We start from the raw sequence: 26,730 nt of genomic DNA on the forward strand, positions 1-26,730 counted from the left end.
TCTATGAGGCTGCAAATCTCTCCTGAGTGACTAAACTATCCACCCTTCAGAGAGGACAGGCTTTATCCTCCCTGCAATCTAAAACAAATAGTTATTACTGATATTGCCAGGGAGGTCACTGCAAGCCCCAAGGCCAAATCAAGGCATGACTCCTCCTCTGGGGTTGTTCCACACAGGGAGGCGGACTAGGCGACGCATGGTAGGGTTAAGCTGGCTGCCCACAGGGTGAGCTGCACGTAACTGAAAGTAGTGCCAGCAGCTGTCTTTCTGCCTGATCGAAGCTGATAAGCCAATAAACTGGCTGTAGTCACTAATCAGCAGCCTCCTCCTGTTTGTTTTCCCAGAGCTGTGCACAGGTAGCTTATACTCTCAGACTAAAAGCACATGTTCTTTCCCACACTACCTTTTTTACCTTTTCATAACTACCATTGTGGCCCAGCAACGAAAAAGCTGTGCTAGAGATGCTTGTGTACCGAGTGCTGGGATGCATGGAGTGTCCTGCACTGGGGAATCTTGTGTCCTGGGACAGAGGGAAAGGGACAGGTCCCATGTCACAGACTCAAGTGAAAGGATTGTTCTGTAAGCGTGTGCTTTCCAGGGTGTACCTGGTATGCAGATAGGCCCCTTGCTGCTGGAGGGCGTGTTTTTTCACTGTGAACCTCATGCAACTCGTGGTGAGGGAGGGTCCACACTCATAGAATCACAGAAATGATGGGCTGGAAGAGACCTCGAGAAGTCATCAAGTTCAGCCCTCTGCCTTGTGGCAGGACCAAACAAACCTTAGACCATGCCTGACAGGTGTTTGTCCAACTGTTCTTAAAAACCTCCTGTAATGGGGATTCAGCTTCCCTTGAAAGCCTATTTCAGAGTCCAACTATCCTTATACATAGAATTTTTTTCCTAATATCTAACCTAAATCTCCTTTGCTGCTTCTGTCCTACTGTCAGTGGCTCTGGAGAGAATTGACCTCTGTCCTCTTTATAACTGCCCTCAATATATTTGAAGACTTATCAGCTTCCCCCTCAGTCATCTTTTTTCAAACATGCCCAGTTTTTTTAACCTTTCCTCATGGGTTAAGTTTTCTAAACCTTTTATCGTTTTTGTTGCTCTCCTCTGAACTCTCCCCAGTTTGTCACATCTTTCCTAAAGTGTGGCACCCAGAGCTGGACACAGTCCTCCAGCTGAGGCCTCTCTAGTGGTGAGTAGAGCAGGACAGTGTCCTCCTGTGTCTTACATACAACACTCCTGTGAATACACCCCAGAATATTAGCTTTTTTCACAATTGCATCACATTGTTGATTCCTATATCCCCCAGATCATTTTCAGCAGTTCTACCACCTAGCCAGTTATTCCTCATTTTGTAGCTGTGCATTTGATTTCCCTCCTTCTAAGTGTAGTACTTTGCACTTTTCTTTATTGACTTTCTTCGTGTTGATTTAAAACCAATTCTCCAATTTCTCAAGGTCATGTTGAATTATAATGCTGCCCTCTAAAGTGGTTGCAACCCGGTGTCATCTGCAAATTTTATAAGCACACTCTCCGCTCCATAAGCCAAGTCATTAATGAAAATATTGAATAGTATCAGACCCAGAACTAACCCCTGTGGGACCTCACTAGATGCACCTTCTCAGTTTGACAATAAGCCATTGATAACTACTCTTTGCATACGGTCTTTCAAGCAGTTGTGCACCCACATTAGAATAGTATTGTCTAGACCACATTTTCCTAGTTTTCCCACATGACATTCTCATAAGCACTGTGTCAAAGGCCTTACTAAAATCAAGATATATTATGACGACTGCTTCCCCCCCATCCACTAGGCCAGTAACCCTGTCAAAGAAGGAAATTAGGTTGGTTTGGAATGACTTGTTCTTGTCAAATCTGGGCTGGCTATTCCATATAACCTTATTATCCTTCAGGTGCCTACAAATTGATGGGTAAATAATTTTGTTCCAGTATCTTTCCAGGTATCACAGTTAGGCTGACTGGTCTGTAATTCCCCTGGTCTGCTTGGTTTGCCCTTCTCCAGCCCTCTGGGACCTCTCCTGTCCTCCAGGAGTCCTCAAAAACAATTGCTAACTATTCCAAGATTGCTTCCGCTAGTTCCTTAAGTACTCTAGCACGAATTTCATCAGGCCCTGCAGACTTGAATACATTGAATTTATCTCAGTATTCTTTAGCCTGCTCTTTCCCTATTTTGGCTTGCATTCCTCCCCTCTTGTTGTTAGTATTAATTGTGTTGAGTATCTCGTCACCATTAATCTTTTTAGTGAAGCCTAAATAGGCAAAATAGGAATTGAACAACTCAACCTTCTTGATGTCATCAGTTATTACCTCTCTTTCCCTGCTAAGTAGATCACCTGCACTTACTTTCCTTTGTCAAATGGAGGAGCACATTTCATGGAATGTATTTGCTGGAGTCAAAGGATGCACCCGTTGAGCGCCCTTTTTCCAATGTAGCAGGGACTGTTTTCTCAGCACTTGTACATGGCAGAGGAGAGGGCTCACTTAAGGGCAGATGTGCTGTGTTATTCACTACCTGAGGTTAAACTTTTATGAGCCACTCTGAGGTCGTCTTTCCCTGATGGATATTGGTTCGAAAGTAGGAATTAACATTCTGCCCAGTTACTCCACAGTGGCTGCTGGCTGGGGAATGAGCCATTGAGGTTGTCAGTCTGTTACAGTAGGCAAACTCGGTGAAACTCCCCTAGTCCGTACTGTTCCCCTGCTCAGTTCTATCTGGAATTTCTCCCTCCCTCCCGCTAATCTGAGCTCCTCTCCAGATCTTGTTGATTAGGCAGCAAAGTGGTTGATAGGTTTATAACAGCTGGAAGGCGCACCCATGCGCCCATAGGGCACAGTGGGGCTGGAGTTGGGGTGATGCTTCATTTTTGGATCCCATGGCTGTAATGCCAGTCACAGAAATGTACTGTTTCCAAACTGCAGAGCCTTCTGCCCTTTTGAGGCCATATCTAGCTTTCACTGAAGCCCATGTTGGACCTGTCATTAGGCAGTACTTTGCCGAGAATGCAATGGGGGCCAGAGGGTGGGAGGGAAAGGGGGTCAAGATCCAGTGAATAAAAGAGAGAGAGGTTGGTTTGGCATCAACAACAGACTGATGGGTTGGGCAGCAAAACATGATTTCAGAGCCTTTGCAAATGCACTTTGGAATAGTTCAGTTCTACCCAGTTCAAAGTCCGAAATCAGATGTTGCAGCAGAGAGGGATAGGGGGTGCGTGTCTGTGTGTAAAGCTTCATATTCCCACCTTTTAGGACTAGCTAGCAAATGGCTCCTTTAAGGCCCCAGGAACTGCCAGTGACCCCAAGAGTGCTGGAGTGGGCAGTGAAGGGTTAACTTTTAGGGGCAGGTGGCGGGAGTGTAGCGTGACTCACTCCCCTGAGCGTGCCCATACAGCACCAACCAACCGGCTGTCTGTCACGCCCACGCCACGAGTGCTAGGCGAGGACACGCCTGTCTTTGGCACCAGCACCATGGGCCAAGTGCCCAGAGGGAGGTAAATAAGAGTTCATGCTGGGACGCCTGCCACAAACACAGGTGAGGTGCCTGCCCTGCCTCTCCCGTCCCCTTCAGCAATCTGCAGCCCTGGACCTGCATGTTCCCACTGCCTTGCTGATGGTCCTGAGACAACAGGCACCTAGTAAACAATCAGCTAACAAGAGTGCCACAGCACCCCTGGAAGGGAGGGGTCTTGTTATCTCCCTCTTCGGGTGGGAAAGCTGAGGCACAGGGAAGGGCGGTGACTTGGTCGTTGAGGACAGCCAGCACTCTGCAGGATTGGGCCTATCTGCTAATTGTGCCTAAGCATCCATAGTCATCTTACCTCTTCTTCCTGCAATCAGCCAGTTACTCTGCTGTGTCTGCAGAATTCCAGTCCCAGCTGTCTGCTGTGTGCCTCCAGCGGAGCCAGGAGGGAGGGGGAAGCTGAAATTCAGCCAGTGGAAGGGGGCCTAAAATCAAGAGTCCTTGATTTCAAAAGGGTAAATTAAAAAAAGAAATTAAGGGAATTAATTAGGGAAGTTGCCTGGACTGAAGAACTCAAGGATCTGAATGTGGAGGAGGCTTGGAATTAATTTGTCAAAAGTGCAGAAACTATCTGGAGCCTGCTTCTCAAGCCAGGGGGAAAAATTTGTAGGAAAGGGTTGCAGACCAAACTGGATGAACAAGCATGTCAAAGAGGTTATTAAGAGAGAGTAGAAGGCTAAGAAGGGACAGATCATCAAAGAAAGCTACCTCTTGGATGTCAGAAAGTGTGTAAGGAAGAAGTGAGAACGGCCAAAAGCCAAGCAGGGTTGGACCTGGCAAAAAATAAAATAAAAATTGAAACCAATAGTAAAAGGTTCTTTAGTCATAAGTAAAAAGAAAACAAGGAAAGAAGAAGTGGGACTACTAAGAATTGAGGAGAAGATGGGGCATACCTCCAGAATCTTTAATCTCCAGCACAGAGGTATGCCCCAGCCCGTAGGTATCCCTCAGGTTTTAATAAGGATAATTAGGAGCCTGGGGCAGTGGCAGGGTGGCTAATGAGAACAAGGATATGGAAATAGAAATTACCATCTCCAATGTGGAAGCCAAACTCAAAAAGCATAGCGGGACCAAAGGAGTAGGCATGAATAATCTCCATCCAGGAATATTAAAGGAGCTGGTACATGAAATTGCAAGCCCAACAGCAATGATTTTTAAAGAATCTGTAAGCTCGGAGGTTATACATATACATATACATATATTTAAGAAAGGAAAAAAATGTGATCTGGGAAACTATAGGCCCATTAGTTTGATCTCAAATGGAACAAATTTTAAAGAAAGAGTAATTAAAGAGATAGAGGTAAATGGTAATTGAGATAAAATACAATATGGTTTTACTAAAAGTAGATCATGCCAGACTAGCCTGAACTCTCTCTTTGCGAAAACTGATTTTCCAGAGAAAGGAAATGCAGTTGATACAATTCCACATGGGAATTTATTAGTTACATTGGAGAAAATGGGGATTAATACAAGATTGAAAAAGTGGGTGAGGAACTGGTTAAAGAGACTATTACAACAGCTCATGCTGAAAGGTGAACTGTCAGGCTGGAGGGAAGTTACTAGTGGAGTTCCTCAAGGATGGGTCTTGGCACTAATGTTATTTAACATTTTCATTAATGACCTTAACGCAAAAAGTGGGACTGTGGATGACACACAGTTGGGAGGTATTGCCAAAATGGAGGAGAACTGAAATATCATATAAGAAGATTTGGACGACCTTGGAAACTGAAGTAATAGAAGGAAATAGGATGAAGTTTAATAGTGCAAAGTGCTAGGTCAGGCACTTAGGGACTAGAAACAAGAATTTTTGCTAAAAGCTGGGGATTTATCAGTTGGAATGACAGAGAAGCAGAAAGACATGGTGTATTGGTCGATTACAGGGTGACTATGAGCTGCTAATGTGATGCGGCCATGGAAAAGATTTAATGCAATTCTAGGATGCATCAGGCAAGGTATTTCCAGTAGAGATAAGGAGGTGTTATTACCATTGTATAATGCACCGGTGAGACCTCATCTGGAATAGTGTATGCAATTCTGATCTCCCATGTTTAAGAAAGATGAATTCAAACTGGAATAAGTGTAGCAAAGGGCTACTAGGATGTTCAGAGGAATGGAGAACCTACCTTATTAAAGAACACTTAAGAAGCTTGGCTTGTTTAGACTAATAAAAAGAAGGTTAGGGGAGATATGACGGCTCTCTATAAATACACCAGAGGAATAAACACCAGGGAGGGAATGGAGTTATTAAGTGAATGGCCAATGTTGGCACAAAAACAAATGGATATGAACTGGCCCAAAACCAGTTTAGCCTTGAAATTAGATGGTCTAACCATCAGGGAAGTGAAGTTCTGGAACAGTCTTCCAAGGGGAGTAATAGGGGCACAAAACCTAACTTGTTTCAAGAATGAGCTTGGAAAATTTATGGGGTGTGTGGGATATTATGAGATTGTCTACGATGGCATATGGCCCATCCATGAGTGATGTTAGCAAATATCCCCAACAGACGGTGATTGGATACTAGATGGGGAGGGCTCAGAGTTAGTACAGAGAATTCTTTCCCAGGTGTCTGGCTGATAGGTCTTTCCCACCTGCTCAGGATCTAATACAGGGGTGGGCAAACTTTTTGGCCCAAGGGCCACATCTGGGTATGGAAATTGTATGGCGGGCCATGAATGCTCACATATTGGGGGTTTGGGGTGCGGTAGGGTGTGAGGGCTCCATCTGGCGGTGCAGGCTGTGGAGTGGGGCCAGAAATGAGGAGTTCAAGGTGCGAGGGGGGCTGGGGCAGAGGGTTGGAGTGCGGGGGGCATGGCAAGGGCTCTGGCTGGGGGTGCAGGTGCTGGGGTGGGGCTGGGGATGAGTGGTTTGGGGTGCAGGAGGATGCTCTGGACTAGAACGGAGGGGTTTGGAGGCGGGAGCGGGATCAGGACTGGGGCAGGAGATTGGGGCACAGAAGGGGTCAGGGGCGCAGGCTCTGGGCGGCGCTGACCTCAAGCAGCTCCCAGAAGCAGCGGCATATCCCTTCTCCGGCTCCTACAGATAGGGGCAGTCAGGGGGCTCTGGACACTGCCCCATCCACAGGCGCCGCCCCTGCAGCTCCCATTGGCTTTAGTTTCTGGCCAATTGGCGCTGTGGGGGCGGTGTTTGGGACAGGGGCAGTGTGCGGAGCCCCTGACTGCCCCTATGTATAGGAGCCGGAGAGGGGACATGCCACTGCTTCCGGGAGGCCCACAGAACCACGGCACGGAGCAGGGTAAGCCTCAGACCCCACTCCCCAGTGGGAGCTTGAGGGCTGGATTAAAACATCTGAAGGGCCGGACGTGGCCCCCGGGCCATAATTTGCCCACCCCTGCCTTAAAGTCTTTCCGAAAATCCAAGCCAAGGCTGAGTTCCCTTTGAAAAGGACACCGTTTCAATGGGCATGTGGGCCCAAAATGTGTAACTAATTGGCTGGCGCTCCCTTCCTGTCTGCCTCTGGGCAACAAATGAGATCATGGGTGCTTACTGGCTTCCCCTAAGGGCTCGTCTCACCCAGGCAAAGCAGGAGTGGGAGGACCAGCAGCTGTGAGAGATTCAGAGCTAGGGCAGAGCAGGGAGTGTGAGCAGAGTAAAGGAAAATCCTGTCTCAGAGTATTGCCCTGGGCAAAGAAACTAGGGGAGGGACCCCGGACCTAGCAGGAGAGATGAGGGCTCAGGGACATACAGGGCACTTGTGACATGGCCAAAAGGTGATGCCAAAGGCAAATGGGTATAAATAACCCACTGGGATGGGCAAATTCTAGTGCAGTCCTGTGCCTCTGCAGCGTGTGGTTTCCTTGATGGGAGTGGGATTTTTCTCCTTAGCATCAAGTGAAATTCAGCACAAAGTCCATCTCCGTTCTCACAGGGCAGATTCTATCTCACTCTCCTCGTGTCTTTCTCTCACCCATTCCTAAGCTCCTTTGGCCCTTTCTGTGCTCCATTTCACCCTCTTGGGATGAGGGCTGGAGCACAGATCCCACTGGTCCTCCTAACGCGTTTGGGAAGGTCTGTGGGGAGCAATAAATTTTCAGGTGTCTCCCTCCAGAGGTGGGTGAGTCAAAAGCTCTGAGATTCCCACTGGGTCTCATCCTGGCTTTCTTTCCTGGAGTTGAGCCTGTTCTCTGCTGGAGATGGGAGCCACACGGCGTGAGAGAGAGAGTCTGGCCTGGAGGGTTTTCAGCCTTGGTTGACGAGATTGGGGAAACCAAAGGCAGGCAACTGAGGGCCATGAGGTCCCTTTGAAAGGTCAGGCAACCACATCACAGGGGCACTGCAGGATGCTCACCAGAGCACACAGCCCACAAACTCGGCAGATGTTTCCCAGCAAGGGGCCTGCCCAGTCTTGTGGTCTCAGAGGCCAGTGCCACGCCTCCCAAATAGCCGGCTCTGGCAGAGCGCTCTGCATGAGAACCCCACTCTGTGGCTCCCCCCACCACACTCCAAAATATCACAGTGGGAACTGGCCCCTGCATCTCTCAGTATGATGGGGAAATGGGCCAAAGGAAAGGTAGGATCAGGCACTGATGACCCCAGAGATGGGAGGAGGAGGCTGGGCCTTGGGGTTTCTCCTCAGAGCCTCTAGTTTGTGACGAATATAAGCAGGCTGACAGGGAGGGAGAGGCATAGAGCTGGGTGGGGCGAATGAAGGAAGGGGTGTGTATGGGTGGGGAGGGAGGGAGGAGAGGGGTATTGGAGGGGACATGGGAGACAGGTATGGGGGGATGGGTGGTGTGTCCACTGCACAACCTGCAGCTGGGTTGCTGGTCCTCAGACAATGAGCACAGCACAATGCGCTGGCGGGATGGGAGTGCGTTTCCCAAATTCAGTACCTCAGTTGTGGCTGTAAACGCTGCCACTGTAATAGCACATGCAGAAAGCTCCTTGGATGTGCCCATGTCCTGTTTGCCTGTCTCAGGCCTCTCGCAGGGAGAAAGTTTGAAGATGTGAAGATTTTAGACAATGTCCCATTCACCCCTTGTTACTCAGTCCCCGTGGCAGAGGCCCCAGAGCAGGTTTGTGGGCACAAACCTCTGGAGAGTGGGAATCTGCCCCCTCCCCATCTCCTCTGGCTGTTTCCAGTTAAACCCTTAGAATGAAAGGATGTGACGACAACACTTCCTGCCCAGGCCTCTCTTCCCTGAGCTGCTATTTAGTGTTTGACTATGTCTTCAGGTCCCTCCTAAGAACCAAAGCTGGGCCCAGGGCCAAGACCTCCATGCTCCAAGCAGGGGGACATGAAGGCTCCAGGTCAGAACCTGGTGCATCAGGCCAATCCCTGCTCTGAGCCCCAGTTCTTCCACAAAGCCTTGAAAAGTAGCTGTTAGGGCTCTAGATAATGGGACAATGTTGAGGAGAGGGTTAGTTGCCCATCTCTCCTGGCTCTGTTGTGCCAAGAAGCCTTAGTTTCCATGATATGCCTTGATCAGGGGTGAAGAGTGTTTGCCAGGCAGTGATGAATTCCCCCCGCCCCTTCCGAATCTTTCAGTGCCATCGTTTCCCTGAAGTGCCATGCTCTGTCCCAGGATTTCCTAATTCTGGGAAAGCACTAATCTTTTGGAAATAGGAATGAAATTTCCTGTAGCCTGGCTGATTTATGTGGCCAGAGCAGAGGAACCTCTCTGTCCACGGTAAATAATCTTGGCCTGCCGAGTGCTTTGATAAATAGGGTCCCTGTCTCCTGGGGCTGTCTTTGTGCATCAGCTGTTCAAGAGGAGGCCAGCTTTGGTTGTGGATGACGCAGAGGCCAGAATGGCTTTAAAATGTTAGGCTGACTTCCTGTGTTCTTTTTCCCCTCCAATCTCTGACCCTCTTCCGAATTCTCTCTCTCCCCTTCCTTCTCTAGCTCACAACCCCTTTCCCCACCCCCATCTTTTTCTCTCTTCCATCAGTCACACCCTGTCATCCACAAGGGGCTTTGGAGTCCGAATGCCTGGGTTCTAGTCCCAGCTATGCCACTGACTTTCTGTATGATTTAGGGCAAGTAACTTCACCTCTCTGAGCCCTGTAAAATGGAGGTAAATTCTGCACCTCCTTCCCAGGAAGGATGTGAGCCATAATTCATTACTGTCTTGATCTCCTTGGATAGAAAGTGCTAAATTTGTGCAAGTTATGACCATTTCTTTCTTTTCTCTTCCCCATCTGCTAGCCAGTCCTCTGTTAGTACCTCTTGGCTCCTCCCCCTGTGTGGTACCCTGGTTAGGCGCTATCTGGCACTCTGGAATGAAGAACTAATTTGAGGAATTGTCCTCTATGCCGAGAATTAAATCTCAGGAATTTTGCCTTACAGATGTTGCCAGCTGCATCCCTGGGGAGGGAGGGGAGAGAAGCTTACCTCATCGCAGCTCTGCTTTTCACTCCAGGTGTCTCCAGGCCACTTTCTCTTGATGATGCTTCAGTAATGGAATTTCAGGGGGCTGTTTTGAGCTGTGATTGCTGCTAACCTTCACAAACAAGTCTACTAGGGCCCCTAGGATCCTCATGCTTGTGTCAGTAAGGGAGAGGTACAGCAGTGCTCTGTGAGGAAGGGGCAGTGGCTTCCAGTGTCCAGTCAGTAGGGTGACCAGATGTCCCGATTTTATAGGGATGGTCCCGATATTCAGGGCTTTTTCTTATATAGGCTCCTATTACCTCCACCCCGTCCCGATTTTTCACATTTGCTTTCTGGTCACCCTCGCAGTCAGCATATTGATGGACTATCACATCTGCTTATGCTGCTGCTCCATGGATCCAGGTTTGAATGGGATCCCTTCTGGGCTGCTGTTTTGAAGAGCGTGGGGGGCTCTGTTGATGTCTCAATGCATCCGGCTTGGCTGAGAAGAAATTTTCTGTACAGAGTTTGTTGAAAAGTTTGGGGCTGAGGTAAAAAGAGAATAGAATTCTTTTTTCTTCTTTCTGGGGAGGTGTTCTCAGTCTTTCACTTCATCACAGCTCCATCAGCTGTCTCATTCGCACCTGGAAGAGCCTCCCATCTAACTTACACCAAATCCGCCTGCCATTTTAAAAACAAGAAATCAAACCTCCTGACTCGCCTATTCTGCTAGATGTTTGAAGTAGAGTCACTGTGCTGTATCTGCCTGCACATTACCTGTCGCAGTAGCTCTGTCCTAGACTCACGTGGGCCTTTGGAGAGTAAGCCCCTTATTATGTCTTGCTGATAGTGCATGCGACCAATAATCGCATGGTTTTTAGAATTCTTAAAGACCCCGTCTTTTTAGCAGGCTTTTTCCCTTCAGTAAACCCCCCTTCCAGCATCAGGCATCAGCTGAAGTGAATGGATATAAACTCCAGAAAGTGGAACTGACCAGCCTAATTTCTCTGCCCAAGCATACATGGTGCAAAGTAAATGATTGATTGATTGGTGCCACAGAAATGCCCAATCAGCACAGATGTAAAGTTGTTTGACTCATTTAACATGTTGTTTTCGGTAAAAAAACAAACAAACAAGCAAAAGGTAAGGAAAATTTTATTTATTATATCTGTAATTTTTATTTTGACCATGCCCTTTTAAAATCCCCAACAGCCTTTCCTGGAACCCCCCCTCTCCCGCTCCCCCCTTTGTAGGGACAATTCCAGAACATTAAGCTAGACAGCATGAGGGCTATTCGTTACAGAAGCTTGCTGCTTTCCTGGCTTCTTCTGTGCCATTAAAGAGCAATTTGCTTTGAGAGTGACTCTGTAAAACTGGCAAAATGGGGTTCCATGTTTTGTCTCTGTGAGTCAGATCACATATGGTCAGTTCACAAGTAAAACATTATTATTATTTTAACTGGCAGTCCTGCAAACTCAGCCTGGGATCTGAGAGTCAAGCTGGGCTCTTTTCTTCTCATGCATCATCACCAATAAAAAAAAAAAAAAAGTCCCATGCCAACTGATGCCCTCAGTGAATCTTGTGCAACCTGATAGCCGTCAATGGCGGTGCACAGGTGTAGTGCATGGGAATTTAGTAAGTACCTCTCATGATGATGCACAAGTGCGAACGGAACCCTTAGCTAAGCTGGCTCTGCAGTGGTAATGGTGGGTGGGGGGGAGGGAGTAAAAACTTCTTTTTCTTCTTTATATCAGCAGTTCTGCCTAACATCTCCAGGGAGCAGGTCCGTTGAGTAAGGAGATGTCATGTCTGTAGAGACAATCTTCAGCATAGAACTGTGCATTAATGTTTGCCTAATACTTTGAAGATGAAAAATTCCTAGAATAACTAATTATTCTGATTCCATCTAGACCTCTCCAGTCTTTTCTCTGCTGTGGGGACTAGTTACGCTAGTCAGAGTCCTCTGCAAACAGCAACTTGAAGACCATTTTGCATTAATTAACCTATTTACAAAACATTTTAAGCTGCAATAATTAACACAAAGAAAACTGCAATTACTTGGTTTCCTTTTCATTATAATTTGCATAAGTAAATGAGTCCCTCTCCCATTCTACTCTCTTGTTCCCCTAGTGAGGGTCATCTTTCCTGCCATACAGCACATCTTTATTTCAAATGGCATCTTCCTTACAGATTTTACAGAGAAACTGTGAGAGGGAGAAAAAGAGAGAACTTAAGAGCTGGAGAATCAACAGGAGGAAGAAATACAGGGAGGCCGGCACAGATGTCAGGAATTTCAAGGAAGGAGGCGCTCTCTCCAGCAATGCATGATTGATCCAGCAAATTCTATCCATGCTTTGGCTAATTATTCCACCTAAATTGAGAGTGGCTGTTTTAGGGCCCAAATTTCCCATATGGCTCAACACAGAAACTCAGTAAAATATAAAACACTGGATATATGGCCACTTTGAAAGGGAAATGGACCCTCAGGGAAGTGGCATGGTGCAGTGAGTGACCCAACCTGACACCGGATTGCAGGGGAGCGTAATGGGCAAAAATTGGTCTAGAAATGATTGATTCTCCACACATACACCCCTTTAACCATCTTGTCCTCTTCCTTTCATTCTTACTTAGCACATGAATTCCAGAGATTTTAATCTGCTCTCAAACCCCCAGATGAGAATAAAATACCCCATGTAGGAGGAAAGAATTAATTTGAATTCATCGCTGGAGAGAGTTGGGAGCTTTAATTCATCAACTGTGTGATGCGGGGCAGGGGTCCTCTTCCTTTATATAGTTCTCCACACCCTAGATTCTCCATGGGGGTGGGCTAGATTAAGGGAATGTGGGAGACAATACAGTTCTACATTCACAACCTGTGACCTCAGCCTCTGCCCTAGTAGTAAAAATGCCAACCATCTGGTCCGTGGGCCATTCCTTGGCAGCGAGAAATGGGTAAGAAGCTCAAGGGCGGAAGCAAAACGTACCAGCTCGGCACTTTCCAGGCAGCGGACTTTATAAATGGAACGTCCCCAGAGGGGAGCTGAACGAGGTGCCATCCCATGGGGTGAAAGTGACAGGATCGCTCCTGCTGCTCCCGCTCTATGTAATGGGAGCTTGAGGGGCTGCGGAGATGCTGGCGATGGGGTGTGTTGAACAGTGGTGGCAGAGGGAACGGAGGAAGGAGGACTGCCGGGCTAGAGGCAGGTCGGGTACGCGCAGGTCAATGCAGAAGAAGCTGGAGTGAAAGAAGATGACAAAGGGATGGGTCAGGCGCTGGCTTGCTCGCAGGGAGGTCAGTACCAATGGGTTGGGGGACAGGCAAGCTCTGTCCTGTCTACATACAGGATGCTCTAGAAAGGGCTGCTGGATGGGCTTCTGTGCACAAACAGGATCCAGGAGTGTGGGGCAGGGTGGCCACCCCAGAGCCAGATTTGGGGCCCAGGAATCCCCTGGCCAAGGAGGAAGGCTGAACCCAATTTGTAGGAGAGTCTCAAATTTCTCATGGGACCATGGGGTCTGTCACAGTCTGAGAGAATGAGGGGATTTGGGGGCTTATATCCATCCCTCCCTGCAGCCACAGATGGTCCGTAGGGAGCGATTAGAGAGAGAAATTAAGTATTGTCCTGCAGGCACAGGTAAGCTGCTACGGAAGAAATTGAGGGTCTAGATCAAGCAGGGACCAGAGTGGGGCCTGTAGGGCGAGCTTGGTGTGTGATTGCTCTGCTTTGCTCAACTGAAAAGGTGAAAATTCAGCCTAGTTTCTTAGTGTTCTCTCTAAGATACAGGCAAGGCAGGGACTGTGGTGTCCCCGGGGAACCCTGACAAGGTGGGGTGTTTCCTCTGGCAACTAGCGGGTTCTTTTAATTCTTCAGACCAGTCGTTGACCTCTTTCTATATCCCTCTGTCTAACCGTGCTTGCTGTATCATTGATGTGACTGTGCAAAGGCGGCAGGTGTGTTCTCCAGGGGTAACAAATGGGTCAGGCAGCATGTGTTCAAAATGCTAGCTGCACCCCAGCTGTGGACATGTTCTCCCACAGACCTGAGTGCTCCCAGAGTTTCTCATCAGAGGGCTGCACGTGTGATCCCTGTCTCAGCTGATGCTTTGTTAGGTCCTCTCTCCTGCTCCAGTGGGACGAGTTCTCCCATGCAGTGAGCAGTGGTTGTGGGAGTTCTGCGCTGACTGTCTACTCTTCTCTCTACAGAGCTCCTGGGATCAGCCAAGCGACTGAATGTGAATTACCAAGACGCGGACGGGTGAGTGTTTCCCGAACCGTCTCATTCAGTCTCAGTAATATGTTGGCATGAGCCGGTGGTGCCTCTGGGCTGCTAGCATCCTTGGCTGTACTAGGCTGTGGGTAGAGGGTTGGTTTAACAGTAAGAGGACAGTTGATGGGTTTGATGTAGTGTGTCCTCTTGACCAGAGATGCCCATTCTATATATTACTGACCAGAGATGCCCATTCTATATATTCTCCAGTGTGTTAAAATCTCCTCCCTGCTTTGGAGAACTTTCCAGGACCAGAGATGGGCGCAGTATGGTGCCTGCCAGGAGCAGAGCATTTGGGGTAAAAGCCACTCATGGAGCCTGGCAGAACTGGCACCGGAGCCCACTAGGAGGAGTGTTAATTCCCAGGGCTCCCTTTCTCCTTGTATGTGTTCTATAGGCTCCCTTGGAAATTACTTTCTAGCCCGAACTTTATTTATATTCCACCCCCTCTCCAAAATCTTCTGTTAAAGGACCAGCTGAGGTTGCTAAATCACAACATACCTGCCTATCTCACCACTTACGAAATCCAAGCACTTCTCAGAAGTTATACAGAGTTAAGAAAACCACAAATGTTACACTGTCAATGTAATATAAACACACTGTTCTTATCACGTGTAAAGAGATTTCATCCCCTTCTTAATTCTGGTGGCAGTTTTTTATATATTATATTTGTTACTTAATTTCGGTACCTACACGTTTTCTTTTAAGCACCTCTGTTAATGGGAAACGTTGTCAGTTAGAACGTTTAGTGATGGACCACTAGGATTTTTTGGTAAAGTACTTAGCATGGCTGTTTCTTGAGAATGATATAGATGAATAGGAAAAGTGTAACAAGAAATGGTAAGTTATTGATTTTTTTGGTAAAGATGTAGGCAAGGCTGATCAATCTGTGTCAGACCCATTATGAATGTACAGAGGAATGTTCCCTTTTTCCAGAAGGGTTTTGTGTAATTGTTTTGAAATTGCTGATGAAAGAATCGTATTTCTTTTGGGTCAGAGAGAAGGTGGAGATGATATGATGAGTCGTGCATTTCATCAGACTTGATAAGAAGAGTGTGTGTGTTCTGATAGGAGAGCAGCATAAGGTTTACGACACCCTTAACTATACACTTCCTCGCTTGGGGTTTGTAAACGCTGGGGGAAGTGAGGGTTTATTTAGCAACTTTAAGCTGGTTTTTGAAACAAAGATGCATTGACTTTGGAATTTCCCAGGTTTTTGAGTTTTATCTTCCTCCTTCCCTTCCTCCTTACTTTTAAATGGAGACAAAGGTTTGACATCAGTGAGATGGCCAGATCACTCGATTGTTAAGGAGTGAACAGTGCTGGCCAACACAGTAGAAGCTCCAGTGGGGGCCTGCTGTGGTCAGGACACACTTGCAGAGATGTGCCCATTCACTAGGTAGCTAAGCTAGCCCTCCGCGGCGTGGCCTGTCTGGACTCTGATTACAAGTGAAAGTTGCTTAGAGCTTAGCAAATGTGAGTGTCTGAGCCAGGACTAGACCCCATTTCTTTGGATTCCACCTCTAGCACCTCCTAGCCAAGTCGTCAGACCACTGTGGTCCCGGCTGTCAGGTCACTCGCTCTCTCTGGGCCCTGTTCCCTCTGAGACATTCCTATGGATAACGAGACCATGCAGTGACCAGAGGGGGTATTTCAGAATATTAGGAGATCGAACTCCTGTACCTGGCATGAGCCAGCCACTACGGTTATGTATACACAGCCTGTGGCAGCGAGCCTCTCAGCCTGGGTCAACAGATTCAGGCAGCGGGGCTCACGCTAGTGCTGTGCAGACAGTGCTTTGAAGTTGCGGCTCAGGCTTGGAGCCTAAGGACGGGTGAGCTTCTGAGCCTGAGCATCTGCTTCAGCCACAACTTCGAAGTGCTGTCTGCACAGCTATGTTGAGAGTGCTAGCCTGAGCGGGGCTGGGAGGCTGTGTAGACGTACCGCATGTGCCTGGGCTGAGGAAGGAGCTTCCCGTGGGCAGGTTACCCCAGAGTTTTTTGCCCCTTCATCTGAAGCAGCAGCTGCTGGCTCCTGTTAGAAACGGGATCCTGGACTAGCGGGGCCTCTGGGCTGCCCTGCTGCGGGAGTAGCTCCGGGATGAGATGCACACAAGCTCCTGCGATGCACGGGGCCGCCCCAAGTGAGCTCACCCGCTCTTCAAACCTCGCAGGGGAAAGTTCCGTGCCAGCCCCAGAGCGTTAAGGGAGCGAAGCCTCATGAGCTCTGAATTCCCATGCCGCTCCCCATGGGCGCTGAGCCTCCCTTGCTCAGACACAGCCCTTCACATGAATGAAGCAGCCCGGAGCAGGGGAAGGAGGGAGTGCTCTAGACAAACAGACCTCTTTCACAGCCCTGGAACACAGGGCTCATTCATTCTAGCTGGCCTCACACACTCTGCCATGGGCTTCTGACAGGGGGGAGAGCCAGCCATGCTGGCAGTGAGACTGCAACCGTGGGGGGCAGAGCGGGAGGAGGGGTTAGGCCAAGAGGGAAGTGGGACGGATGGACGGACACACACACACACGCACACCCCGAGAATCGCCTGGAAAACCTGTCCCCTGGCCAAACCCCTCAAGTGCTGGATTTTCTGCCTGTTTGTCCTGCTGCTGCCCAGAGAGCAAAGACTCTTCTAATTGCCCCAGCTCTGCTTGTTCCCTCCCTCCCTCCGTCTGTAGAGGGCAGAGACAGTGTTTGGGGAAGGGGCGCTTCCACAGCAAGACAACTCCTCAGCACCTACTGCACATAGACCTCTTCCTTCACAGGTCCCTTGAAAACAGCCTTGAACCCTGGGGATGCAAGGAGGTGTTTTCTCTCCATTTTGCTGTCAGGAAAACTGAGACTCTGAGAGGCAATTTGCCCAAGGCTCAGTGTCAGGGCCAAGAGGAGATCAACAGAGTTTGAGCACAGCAGCAGGACCTCTGCCAGTGTGCTATGCAGAGAGAGTGCTCTGACTGAGGACGCCTCTGAGACAGGGATTTGGAAGCAGGTGCTTCCCAGAGCGAGGGATTGCTAGGAGTTCAGTGAGAGCTGGGCTGGGTCAGGCTCGGCAGCTGTAAACAGAAACAGATGGGGAGGGTGGAGAGAGAAAGCCCTGCTTAGATTGCCTTGGACTGGGAGAGCTTTTCCAATGGAAAATGTGATGGGGGCAGGATATAGTTTGATATATAGGATCAGGTCAGTCCCATCTAACTCAAGGCATCTGGCAGAGCGTGTTCTGGCCTTGTGGAGAAGCTGCATCCCCTCTCAGGAGCTGTGCACTATGGGCCTTGGTCTAAACTGTTCACAGACAGCAGCAGGAGAGGTGGTGGAGTAAGGCCTGGTGTCACCAGCCATGTAGCGAGTGTGCCAGATCTCAGCACGTCTCCTTCAAGCATCTGGTGCCAGCTTGCTTTGGGGTCTCATGAGACAACAACCAAGTCTCCAGGAGCCAGTGTGAGATGATTGTGGGGGGAAGAGTCCTGCTAGCTACATCATGCCAAACTCCTCCATGCCACAGCCCTGCTGAACTTAATGGCTTTACACCAGGGACCTGGTGTATGTAATAAGTGGAGGCTGATAGAGAACTGGGGTTTGCCCCTGTTCTAGCAGCAATGTGGCCAGGAACTGTGGGAGTGCCTGAGCTGTGGAGCAGCCTAGACCAAGACCAGCTGCCTGGAACTGGAAAATGCAGGGGCAGTGGAAATCGGCTCTAGTCACTTTCAATTTGGAGAGAGGAGAGAAATGGCCCCCTTTGCCCTTGTGCAGGGCTGGGCTGGGCTCGAGAGCGTGGAACCACAGAGTTGGCTGCTTCTGAGACCCTTGTCTTTTGCTGTTCTCAGGTTCTCAGCACTGCACCATGCGGCCCTGGGCGGGAGCCTGGAGCTCATCTCCCTGCTGTTGGAGGCACAGGCCTCTGTTGACATAAAGGACAGCAATGGTAAGCAGCTGGCTCACCTCCGACTGGGGCCCCTAACTGCCCTCCCGGCTGCTCCCCCTTACCTCCAGGAGGGGACAGTGTCTCTGCCAGCCTACCACTTCCCTCTCACTCCCCGTGACTGGGGAGCACCTGTCTGCCTGCGTAAGGTGGAGGTGCCCTCTTCCCCCCCATCCTGAGGGAGCAGTGCACCTGGGACCCCTCCCATGGGGCAAAGCACCCACCTCTTTGCTGCAGTGAGCGGGATTGGGAGATGGCAGCCGTAGAGTCATCTCCAGCTTCTCACCCTGGGGAGCTCCATTCACCTTGAGCTGGGGGGCTGATCTGGAGCCTCAGAAGGGGCCAGTGTGGTGCTCGTTCTTCAGGCACCCCCACGGGGAGCTCAGCTCCTGGGCTTCATGAGGCCTAGCTCCTGCCAGCTGCCACCCCGGGGCTCCCACATCGCTAGTGTCGGTGTCGTGCTGAGAGGTGCCCCTCTTGGCCTCTTCCTGACCTTGCTTCCCCGCAGGGATGCGCCCGCTGCACTATGCTGCCTGGCAGGGGAGGGTGGAGCCAGTCCACCTGCTGCTGCGGGCAGCCGCCTCGGTCAACATGGCGTCACTGGATGGGCAGATCCCGCTGCATCTGTCTGCACAGTACGGGCACTACGAGGTGGTGAGTAAGGGAACCTAGGGAGAGAGGTGACAGAGGCTGTGGGAGCCCAGGTGCCCTCAGCAGCATGTGTGCCAGGTCCTGAATCTCCTGGTGCCCCTCACCCGGATTTCCGCCGGCCTACTGGTTTGCAGTGTGGTGACATCGTGTCAGTTAGTGGTGACATAGCATTGGGCTGCCTCCAGGCTTCTACCTGTGATACTCTTGCCCCACAAGAGACCCAGACTCAGCTTCCGGCGTGACTGCTTCCTCCCGGGCTTGGGCGGGAAGGACAATCTTTTTGGGGAGGCCCTCTTGCCACTTTCCCACAAACCACCCTGGAGGGGACTCAGCCCAGCAGTCCTGCCTGGGAGGGGAGATGCAGGCAGGGGGCTGTGGAAATGGGGAAAGGGAGCAGGCCTTTCAGAAGGGGACAGGGTGCTCTTTGACACAGGCGCCAGAGAGCACCCCTTAGGCTGCTGTCCCAGCAGGGCCCTGCCCAAGGGAGGGGTGGAGGTAGGAGCTGTAGGGAGAGGGGAACAGTTGAATGAGAGTGTCAGGAGGCTGCTTGCTGGATGGGGCATGATCACCAGCCTGCCTGCATTGCTCCCTTACATGTCTGTTATTCCTCTGCAGTCAGAAATGCTGCTCCAGCACCAGTCCAACCCGTGTCTCATCAGTAAGGCGAAGAAAACCCCCCTGGACCTGGCCTGTGAATTTGGCCGGCTTAAGGTAAAGGCCGCAGCCTGCCTGCAAACTGCGCAGAGCCACTCTGTTGCACCGTCCTGACTGAGGCATTGTATTAGGGCCCATGTCTCTTCCCCTTTACAGTAACAATACTACAGGGAACTGGCCAATGCACCACTGCCCTCCACTGGATGGGATCAGAATTCCTCGGTGCATGTCATAGGCCCTGTGGTGCTTGCCACTGATGGAGGTTCTCCCTTAGTGTCATGTCTTGGGGCAGGAAAATCTGGGTTCTCTCCCTGCTGTGGCTGTGAAGCTCAGTTTGACAGCCAGTGCTCTGTTCTTCGATAGCTCCTTCCACCCCAAGGGGTTTTACAAACAGCATGTCCTCCTCTGTGCTGAGGGAGGAGAGTATCATCAGCTCCGTTTTACCCACGGGGAAAACGGAGCTAACGAAGCTACAGAGAGGGGCCAGTGAGCAGAGCCTGGACAGAACCCGAGTCTGCAATGAGCCAGTGGCAGAGCCCGGATAGAACCCGACTCCTCTGCTCCCCAACCCCCATCTTTACTCTGCTCCCATTTAAGTCCAGGCTGGTGGCGACCAGACAGGCTGAGCCTTCCTAATCTCCACAGGCGCTGAGGGGGCAGGCTCTGCACAGCTGTGTTTGCAGGCCTGAGATTCCAACCTGGCAGGACTCGAGGGATTCCTGCCGCGGCTGCTCAGGACAGGTGCACAGGCTGCTCTGCATTGCTGGGGCGGGAAGGCTCCCCTCCCCCTGAGGGAGCTCAGCAAGCCTACAGAAATGCACCCATGCCATTCGCTGCTGCAAGGGGGCCTGGCCAGTGCAGCCAGCCCAATGGAGCAGCCACGGACTGTTTTGCTCTCACCATGGGGGCTGCAGGAGGCCGTCTTCATTTCTGTAGTTATAAATAGTGCAGTAAAAACAACCCCGCTCCAGGCATCTGGGCTGCCCCAAGATACCAACAATTCCCCTTCTGTGTGGGCGCCTCTGGCGAGCCAGGCCAGTGTATGCTTGGGCCCTAGAATCCCTGGCCTTTGGGCCACTGTCTAAAGGGGGTATCATGGGGAAAGCAATTCCTGTCTGTGATGACTGCTAGTGGCTTCCAGGGATAGCTGGGCTCTGCCCTTCTCTGATCCCCACCCACTGAGGCTCTCTAAGCACTGGCCATGCATGTGGGGCTGGATCTGGGAGGGGCAGTCCAGGAAGTCCCTTCCTACCTTTTGGAATGGGGCCACCGGAGCAATCCACCGGCTGCTGCAGGGCTCCTGGGGAGGGTGGTGGGGGACATGGTGTTCATGTGCTCTCCTTTCCATGCTCCCCATCATTCACCCATCTCTCGCCCACCCTAGGTTGCCCAGTTGCTGCTGAACAGCCACATGTGTGTTGCACTCCTGGAGGGTCAGTCCAAAGACACGAGTGACCCAAACTACACCACCCCTCTGCACCTGGCAGCCAAGAACGGGCACAAGGAGATAATCAGGTAACGCACAGCACTCCAGCCACTGGCCTCGCCCTGCCCCAAGCCTGCCTGCCGTGAGCGTCCTAATCTGCACAGGCCCGTAGCAGCACTAGACTCCCCTCCTGCCGCTCGACTCCCAGAGATCCCCACATGCTGCCCTTTGCTTGCCCTAGTCCTAGCCTTGGAGCTCTTTTTCCATGGGGCTTCGGGCCTTCTACTTCAGACCTCCGGCTACCTGGCTCCCCCTAGCTCTACCTCAGACCCTCTGTCCATCACTGGCTGCCTGGCTCCCTCCAGTCCTGCCCCAGACCCCCTGTCCATCACTGGTCCCATTGGCTGCCTGGCTCCCCCCAGCCCTACCCCAGACCTCCTGTCCATCACTGGTCCCACTGGCTCCCTCCAGTTCTCACCCTATGCAGTTGGAATTGACATTTGGCTTTGGTATCTGGTGAACCCAAACCACCTCATGATTTTACCGTGGCTGAGACAGAGATTTACCCTGCCCCACCCCAACCCCTGGCTCTGCCTGCTGCCCAGCTGCCTTGCCTCACTGCCCACCCTGTCCTCCTGGCTCATAGTGCCCACTTGCTCCTTCTGAATCACCACGGCTTATTCCCCCCACCCCGCCTCCAGGCAGCTGCTGAAAGCTGGGATTGAGATCAACAGGCAGACGAAGACAGGCACAGCCCTGCACGAGGCAGCGCTCTACGGCAAGACGGAGGTGGTGCGCCTACTGCTGGAGGTGAGCTGCAGGCCCTTGCAGGGAGGAAGGGGAGCGGTCCCTCAGCTACCAAGTCTGCAGCCCTTAGGAGAGCGATCCACTATAGAGCCAGCAGCTGGAGACCGGGGGAGAGAGACTGTGGCTCAGTGGGGGAGGAAAGGTGTGGCCCAAGGCTTGATACTGAGGGGCAGGGGAAGATGCAGCCTGTGGCCTGACTGCAGTGGCTGGTGGGGGTGAGAACTGGAACGAGATTAACAGGGCAAGAAACAGAACCTCCCTCCATCAGTGCAGCTTCTGGGACTCGTTCCTGTCCTGGCCCTGCTCCCACTTCCTCTTAGGCCCCCAATCTGCCAGTGATAGCTGGTGAGAAAAGATGGGGGCTCTTCTCCCCTAGGCCTCTGAATGCTGGGCCCCCTGCTCCCCTAGAAGGGGTCTGGGTCTGGGTCTGCTGCACAGGAGGTGCTGACTTGGCTGTAAGCAGCCTCCCCAGCAGCATTTCAAGTGTGAGGCGTGGCTGCTCAATGGCCCTGGCACTGATGGGGTCTCTGCTGGCTCCCCCATGGCAGGGTGGCGTGGACGTGAACATCCGAAACACCTACAACCAGACGGCCCTGGACATCGTGAACCAGTTCACCACCTCGCACGCCAGCAAGGACATCAAGCAACTGCTGAGAGGTGAGCTGGGTCTAAGCGTAACGCTGGGCTCTGTTCCACGTGCTCTGTAATCCCATGGGCAGAACCAGGAATCCTGCTGTAGGGAGCTGAATGCCCGGCTCTCACCTGGCATTGGTAGGGAGAAAGCCTTTCTGTGGGGGCATGTGTGGCAACATCCCAGTCCTCCTCCAAACAGGCCCTCAACTAACCTGAGTGCTCAGGCGAGGGGCTTCAATACCTATATACGCAGGCACTGGGGTGCCAGCTTTGGGGGTGCAGCAGGGACCGAGTTCCTGGCTGTGCTATTAATGTTCGTTCTCTCTCTCTCTCTCTCCCCTTCTCTCTTCCTGTTCTCCTGCCCTGTCCCCACGCTTCTCCCATGCTCTTTATTCCCCCCTTCCCTTCTCTTCAGAGGCATCAGGAATCCTGAAAGTCCGAGCTTTAAAGGATTTCTGGAACCTCCACGATCCGACCGCTCTCAACATCCGGGCAGGAGATATCATCACGGTGAGCGATCACCTGCAGCTGCGCAGAGACCATGGCTAATAAACACTGGAGTAGCTGGGAGCTCCCCCACAGCCAGGGACCCTGCGTGTTCCCTACAGCACCTCCTGCTGGGTGTGGCTGAGAGCTCCCCCACAGCCAGGGACCCTGCGTGTTCCCTACAGCACCTCCTGCTGGGTGTGGCTGGGAGCTCCCCCACAGCCAGGGACCCTGCGTGTTCCCTACAGCACCTCCTGCTGGGCGTGGCTGGGAGCTCCCCCACAGCCAGGGACCCTGCGTGTTCCCTACAGCACCTCCTGCTGGGTGTGGCTGGGAGCTCCCCCACAGCCAGGGACCTTGCGTGTTCCCTACAGCACCTCCTGCTGGGTGTGGCTGGGAGCTGCCCCACAGCCGGGACCCTGTGTGTTCCCTATAGCACCTCCTGCTGGGTGTGGCTGGGAACTCCCCCACAGCCAGGGATCCTGCGTGTTCCCTACAGCACCTCCTGCTGGGTGTGGCTGGGAGCTCCCCCACAGCCAGGGACCCTGCGTGTTCCCTACAGCACCTCCTGCTGGGTGTGGCTGGGAGCTCCCCCACAGCCAGGGACCCTGCGTGTTCCCTACAGCACCTCCTGCTGGGCCTGGCTGGGAGCTGCCCTCAGCCAGGTTTCCCGCAGTATGCCATGCCCTGGCTCCTGCTGGTGCTGGGACACCTGTAAGGAGTCTCTCGCTGGGGGGCCTAACGCTCTCATGCCCGGTGCCTCGTGCAGGTCCTGGAGCAGCATTCCGACGGGCGCTGGAAGGGGCACATCCATGACACTCAGAAAGGCACCGATCGGGTCGGCTACTTCCCTCCCTCCATCGTTGAGGTCATCAGCAAGCGGACAGGTCAGTAACACACACACCGCCCTGGCGTGCCTGGGGAGCTGGGAGGGATGTATCTCCCACCCTCACTACAACCTACCCGCTCCCTGGACCCAGCCCCCGCCCCAGCAGCCAGTGGCAGCAGTGTGGCTCTCTGGCTGACAGCACCCCCTCTGGCCTGGAGGACTGGGGGCTGGTAGCACAGCAGAGGTGGACAGTGGCTGCAGATGGGCTCAGGTGAGCTGCTCCCAGCTAGGGACTAGGCTTCAGATGCCCCTTTGTTTACAGGGGGAATAAGTCTGGTGTCAGCACAGTTCCTGTGGAGGTTGGGTCCAAGTTCCTGCAGCAGCCCAAAACTCATTCTAGCACTGGGGCAGCAGAGCTTGCTGTGGGTCTGGATGGTGGAGCTAGGGGGGTCCCTAAGCATCAGGTCTGGGCTGAGGTGTGGCTGTGTGGGGAGCTCAGGACTGACAAGCTGGGGTGCAGGGACAGGGAGGAGTTAGCAGAGCCGGGTATCCTGGGGCCCGGGCCCAGGCCCAGGCCCAGGCCCAGCCTAAGCATTAATATCTGTTCCTAGTGCACTGAGACAGGAATGATGGACCCAGGCCCCGTTCGCAGGGCCAGGGAAACTCTCTGGTACAGTCCTGGCTCTGTCCCAGGTTTGCCAGCTGCACGCTCACCTACATGAGCCCTTCCTCTGCAGGGCCTCCCCAGAGGCACAGTGCTGGGAGTATTCCCGGACCCTGTTATGACTGATGCTGCCCTCTCCCCTTCCACACACTCTGCTCTTACACGAGTGTTTTGTCTTTAAATGCAGGCATGACTCTTCCCCGCATGGTGCCTGCACACCAGCGTCAGGGCATTGCTGCCCCTCCCGGCGGGCTGCAGCCACTCCCAGGTGATGCTCTGCAGCAGGCACCCTACGGCCACCTCACCTTAACCACGATGGCCCTGGGGCCTGAGGACTCAGGTCGGGGTCACTGCTGGGCAGGGCTGGACAGGGGCTAGTGTCAGGGAGCCTTTCCCATGACCATCCCACCCAAGAGATGGAGAAAATCCCCTTCTGACTCCAAGCGGGAGATTAGAGCAAAGCAGCAGCCTCAGGGAAACCACAGCTCAGGGGACTGTAGAGGTCATTGACCCATAGATACCCCACATCCTGCCATGGCTGCACCCCCCTTCCGGCCCTTTCTCTAGAAACGGGATTGTGAAGGGTGAAGCTGAGTGATTCTTGTGGAGGTTGGGCCCTGTGCCAGTGGCAGGCAGCAGAGTCTGGACAGTGCGCCTCTGCCGAAGCATGTGGGTCTCTGCACGGGGAACGCCATGCCCTGGGCAGGTGCCAGTTCTCGTCCTCTGGTCCCACAGCATCCTCTCGCTGCAGCTTAGTCTAGGCCCAGCCCCAGTGCCAAGGGGTACGGCGATTGGGAGGTGCCAGCCCCAGGGCATCAGGCTTCTTCTCCAGCACTCAGTTACATGGGCCCCGATGCCTCTTCTCTCTCCATAACAGCAGGAGACAGGAACAGTGTGGGGAGTGAAGGCAGCATTGGCAGCATTCGCAGTGCCGGCAGCGGGCAGAGCACTGAGGGCACCAACGGGCAGGGCACCAGTATCCTCATCGAGAACGCCACGGTAGGAGGGCAGATACAGAGTGCCCACTGCTCTGTGTCCAGGGAGCAGGGCAAGTCTCATGGGAGGTTTAAGGTCCAAGGGGGATTGAGTCCACCAGAACCAGGGCTACCCTCAACTCCCCCCTTGGCTTTCTGAGCCTTGATTGCCTTGAGCTGCCCCTTGCAGTCCCATGGGTTCATACTGACTCAGGCCCCTACTGTAGTCCACACCTGCCCATTCGCCTTTTAACCCACCCTCTCCACCAGTGACTTAGACGTCCCAACCCAGTTTTTCTGAGCCGACGGCTTGGTGGTGGGAGCAGCATACTGGGCGTCCGGGAATGTCTCTGTATTGCACATTCTTGTGTCTGAACGGGCGGGACCCTTGCAAGGCCAGACTTGCTAAAACGACCCAGATGGAGAGGAGCCTTCGGAAACGCAGCCCTGCTCTACGGATGCACAGGGTTTGAGACCATCTCTGACCCCACCACTGGGACCCAGCCTGGGGCAGTTACTGCAGTGAGGGGTGTGCACATTACAAACCCATCTGCAGCCGTCACTGTGCCAGGCATACAGAGCCAAGTGAGCTCAGGGAGGATCTCCCTCAGACAGGAATAGTAGAGCCTTTATCCTCTAGCTGTAGCCCCCAAAGAGGCTCCTGGGCACGACTGACTGCATCGGTTCCCAGGGCCCTGTTCTCCTGTTGCAGGATACACAGACCTCCTGTCAAGAACAAGGCCCCGGGGCAGGGCTCTTACCACAGGCTGTGCAAAGCAGTCCCAGTGCTGTCACGCCTGTGCCATCCCTTCCTCTCTGCTGCTGTGTGAGAATTGCTCAGGGGCTGACCCAATACACCCAGTGTGAAGTCTCAAGTCCAGACCCACCATATCAGACCCTTCTGATTGTCTCTTCTCTCTTATGAAGCCACTTCCCCCTGGTGGTGAGGACCTACAACAGCACCTCTTAGGATCAAATAGCCAGAATGGGCAGCTGAACTCCATGCCAGGTAAGCAAAGAGATTGCAGGAAGAAACACGGGCGGTGTCTTGGAGTAAGTCAAAGCCACCTTTTGTCCCCCACTGCCCTTAGAGCTCCATGCCTGCGTACCAGGCTCATCACCCCCAGCAGACATACTCAGGCCTTTCTTGGCAAGACAAAGCCTGAGCATGTCCCACTACCGCAGGGCCTACACCTTGCCCTGTTGCTGCAGGGGATGGTGCTGTGTTGACACTGGAGGGTGCCGGCAGCTCATTCTAGACTGTTTTTCCTTTTACAGTAAAAGGGAGGGGAAGGTCTATGGTTTAAGTACAGGAGCAGGGATCAGGATATCTGAGTTCTATTCCCAGCTCTACCCTAATCTTGCTGTAAGACCATAAGTCACATGTCTTCTATGAGCTTCCCCCTCAATAAAATGGGAGAGAGATTTGCCTTTCTGCCTCCCAGGGTGTAAGGATAGTGCCGTGGCGCCCTCCCCTTAGTGAGATGGCTACAGAAGTGCTGTTATCCGTCTCCACTGAGTCACTGTTTGCATTTGGTATTTTCTGTCCT

General features: G+C 52.3%; 1 protein-coding gene across 6 annotated transcripts in view; it reads left to right on the top strand.

Moving 5' to 3' along the window:
- The window catches only part of CASKIN2 (CASK interacting protein 2), an 87,909-nt gene that overhangs the window by 54,430 nt on the left and 6,749 nt on the right, over positions 1-26,730 (top strand). For 2 of the 6 annotated variants that reach the window (XM_030534673.1, XM_030534672.1), the window contains exons 3-14: positions 14,077-14,128; positions 17,962-18,059; positions 18,565-18,710; positions 19,323-19,418; positions 20,746-20,876; positions 21,489-21,597; positions 22,143-22,251; positions 22,643-22,737; positions 23,483-23,600; positions 24,394-24,546; positions 25,084-25,205; positions 26,108-26,189. In XM_030534673.1, the coding sequence (XP_030390533.1) occupies positions 14,077-14,128; positions 17,962-18,059; positions 18,565-18,710; positions 19,323-19,418; positions 20,746-20,876; positions 21,489-21,597; positions 22,143-22,251; positions 22,643-22,737; positions 23,483-23,600; positions 24,394-24,546; positions 25,084-25,205; positions 26,108-26,189 (1,311 nt within the window). The remainder of the gene's footprint in view (positions 1-14,076; positions 14,129-17,961; positions 18,060-18,564; positions 18,711-19,322; positions 19,419-20,745; positions 20,877-21,488; positions 21,598-22,142; positions 22,252-22,642; positions 22,738-23,482; positions 23,601-24,393; positions 24,547-25,083; positions 25,206-26,107; positions 26,190-26,730) is intronic. The other 4 variants (XM_030534674.1, XM_030534675.1, XM_030534676.1 and 1 more) reach the window with 4 other exon arrangements.

The sequence above is a fragment of the Gopherus evgoodei genome, chromosome 15 (assembly GCF_007399415.2).
Source record: "Gopherus evgoodei ecotype Sinaloan lineage chromosome 15, rGopEvg1_v1.p, whole genome shotgun sequence".
Classification (NCBI taxonomy): domain Eukaryota; kingdom Metazoa; phylum Chordata; order Testudines; family Testudinidae; genus Gopherus; species Gopherus evgoodei.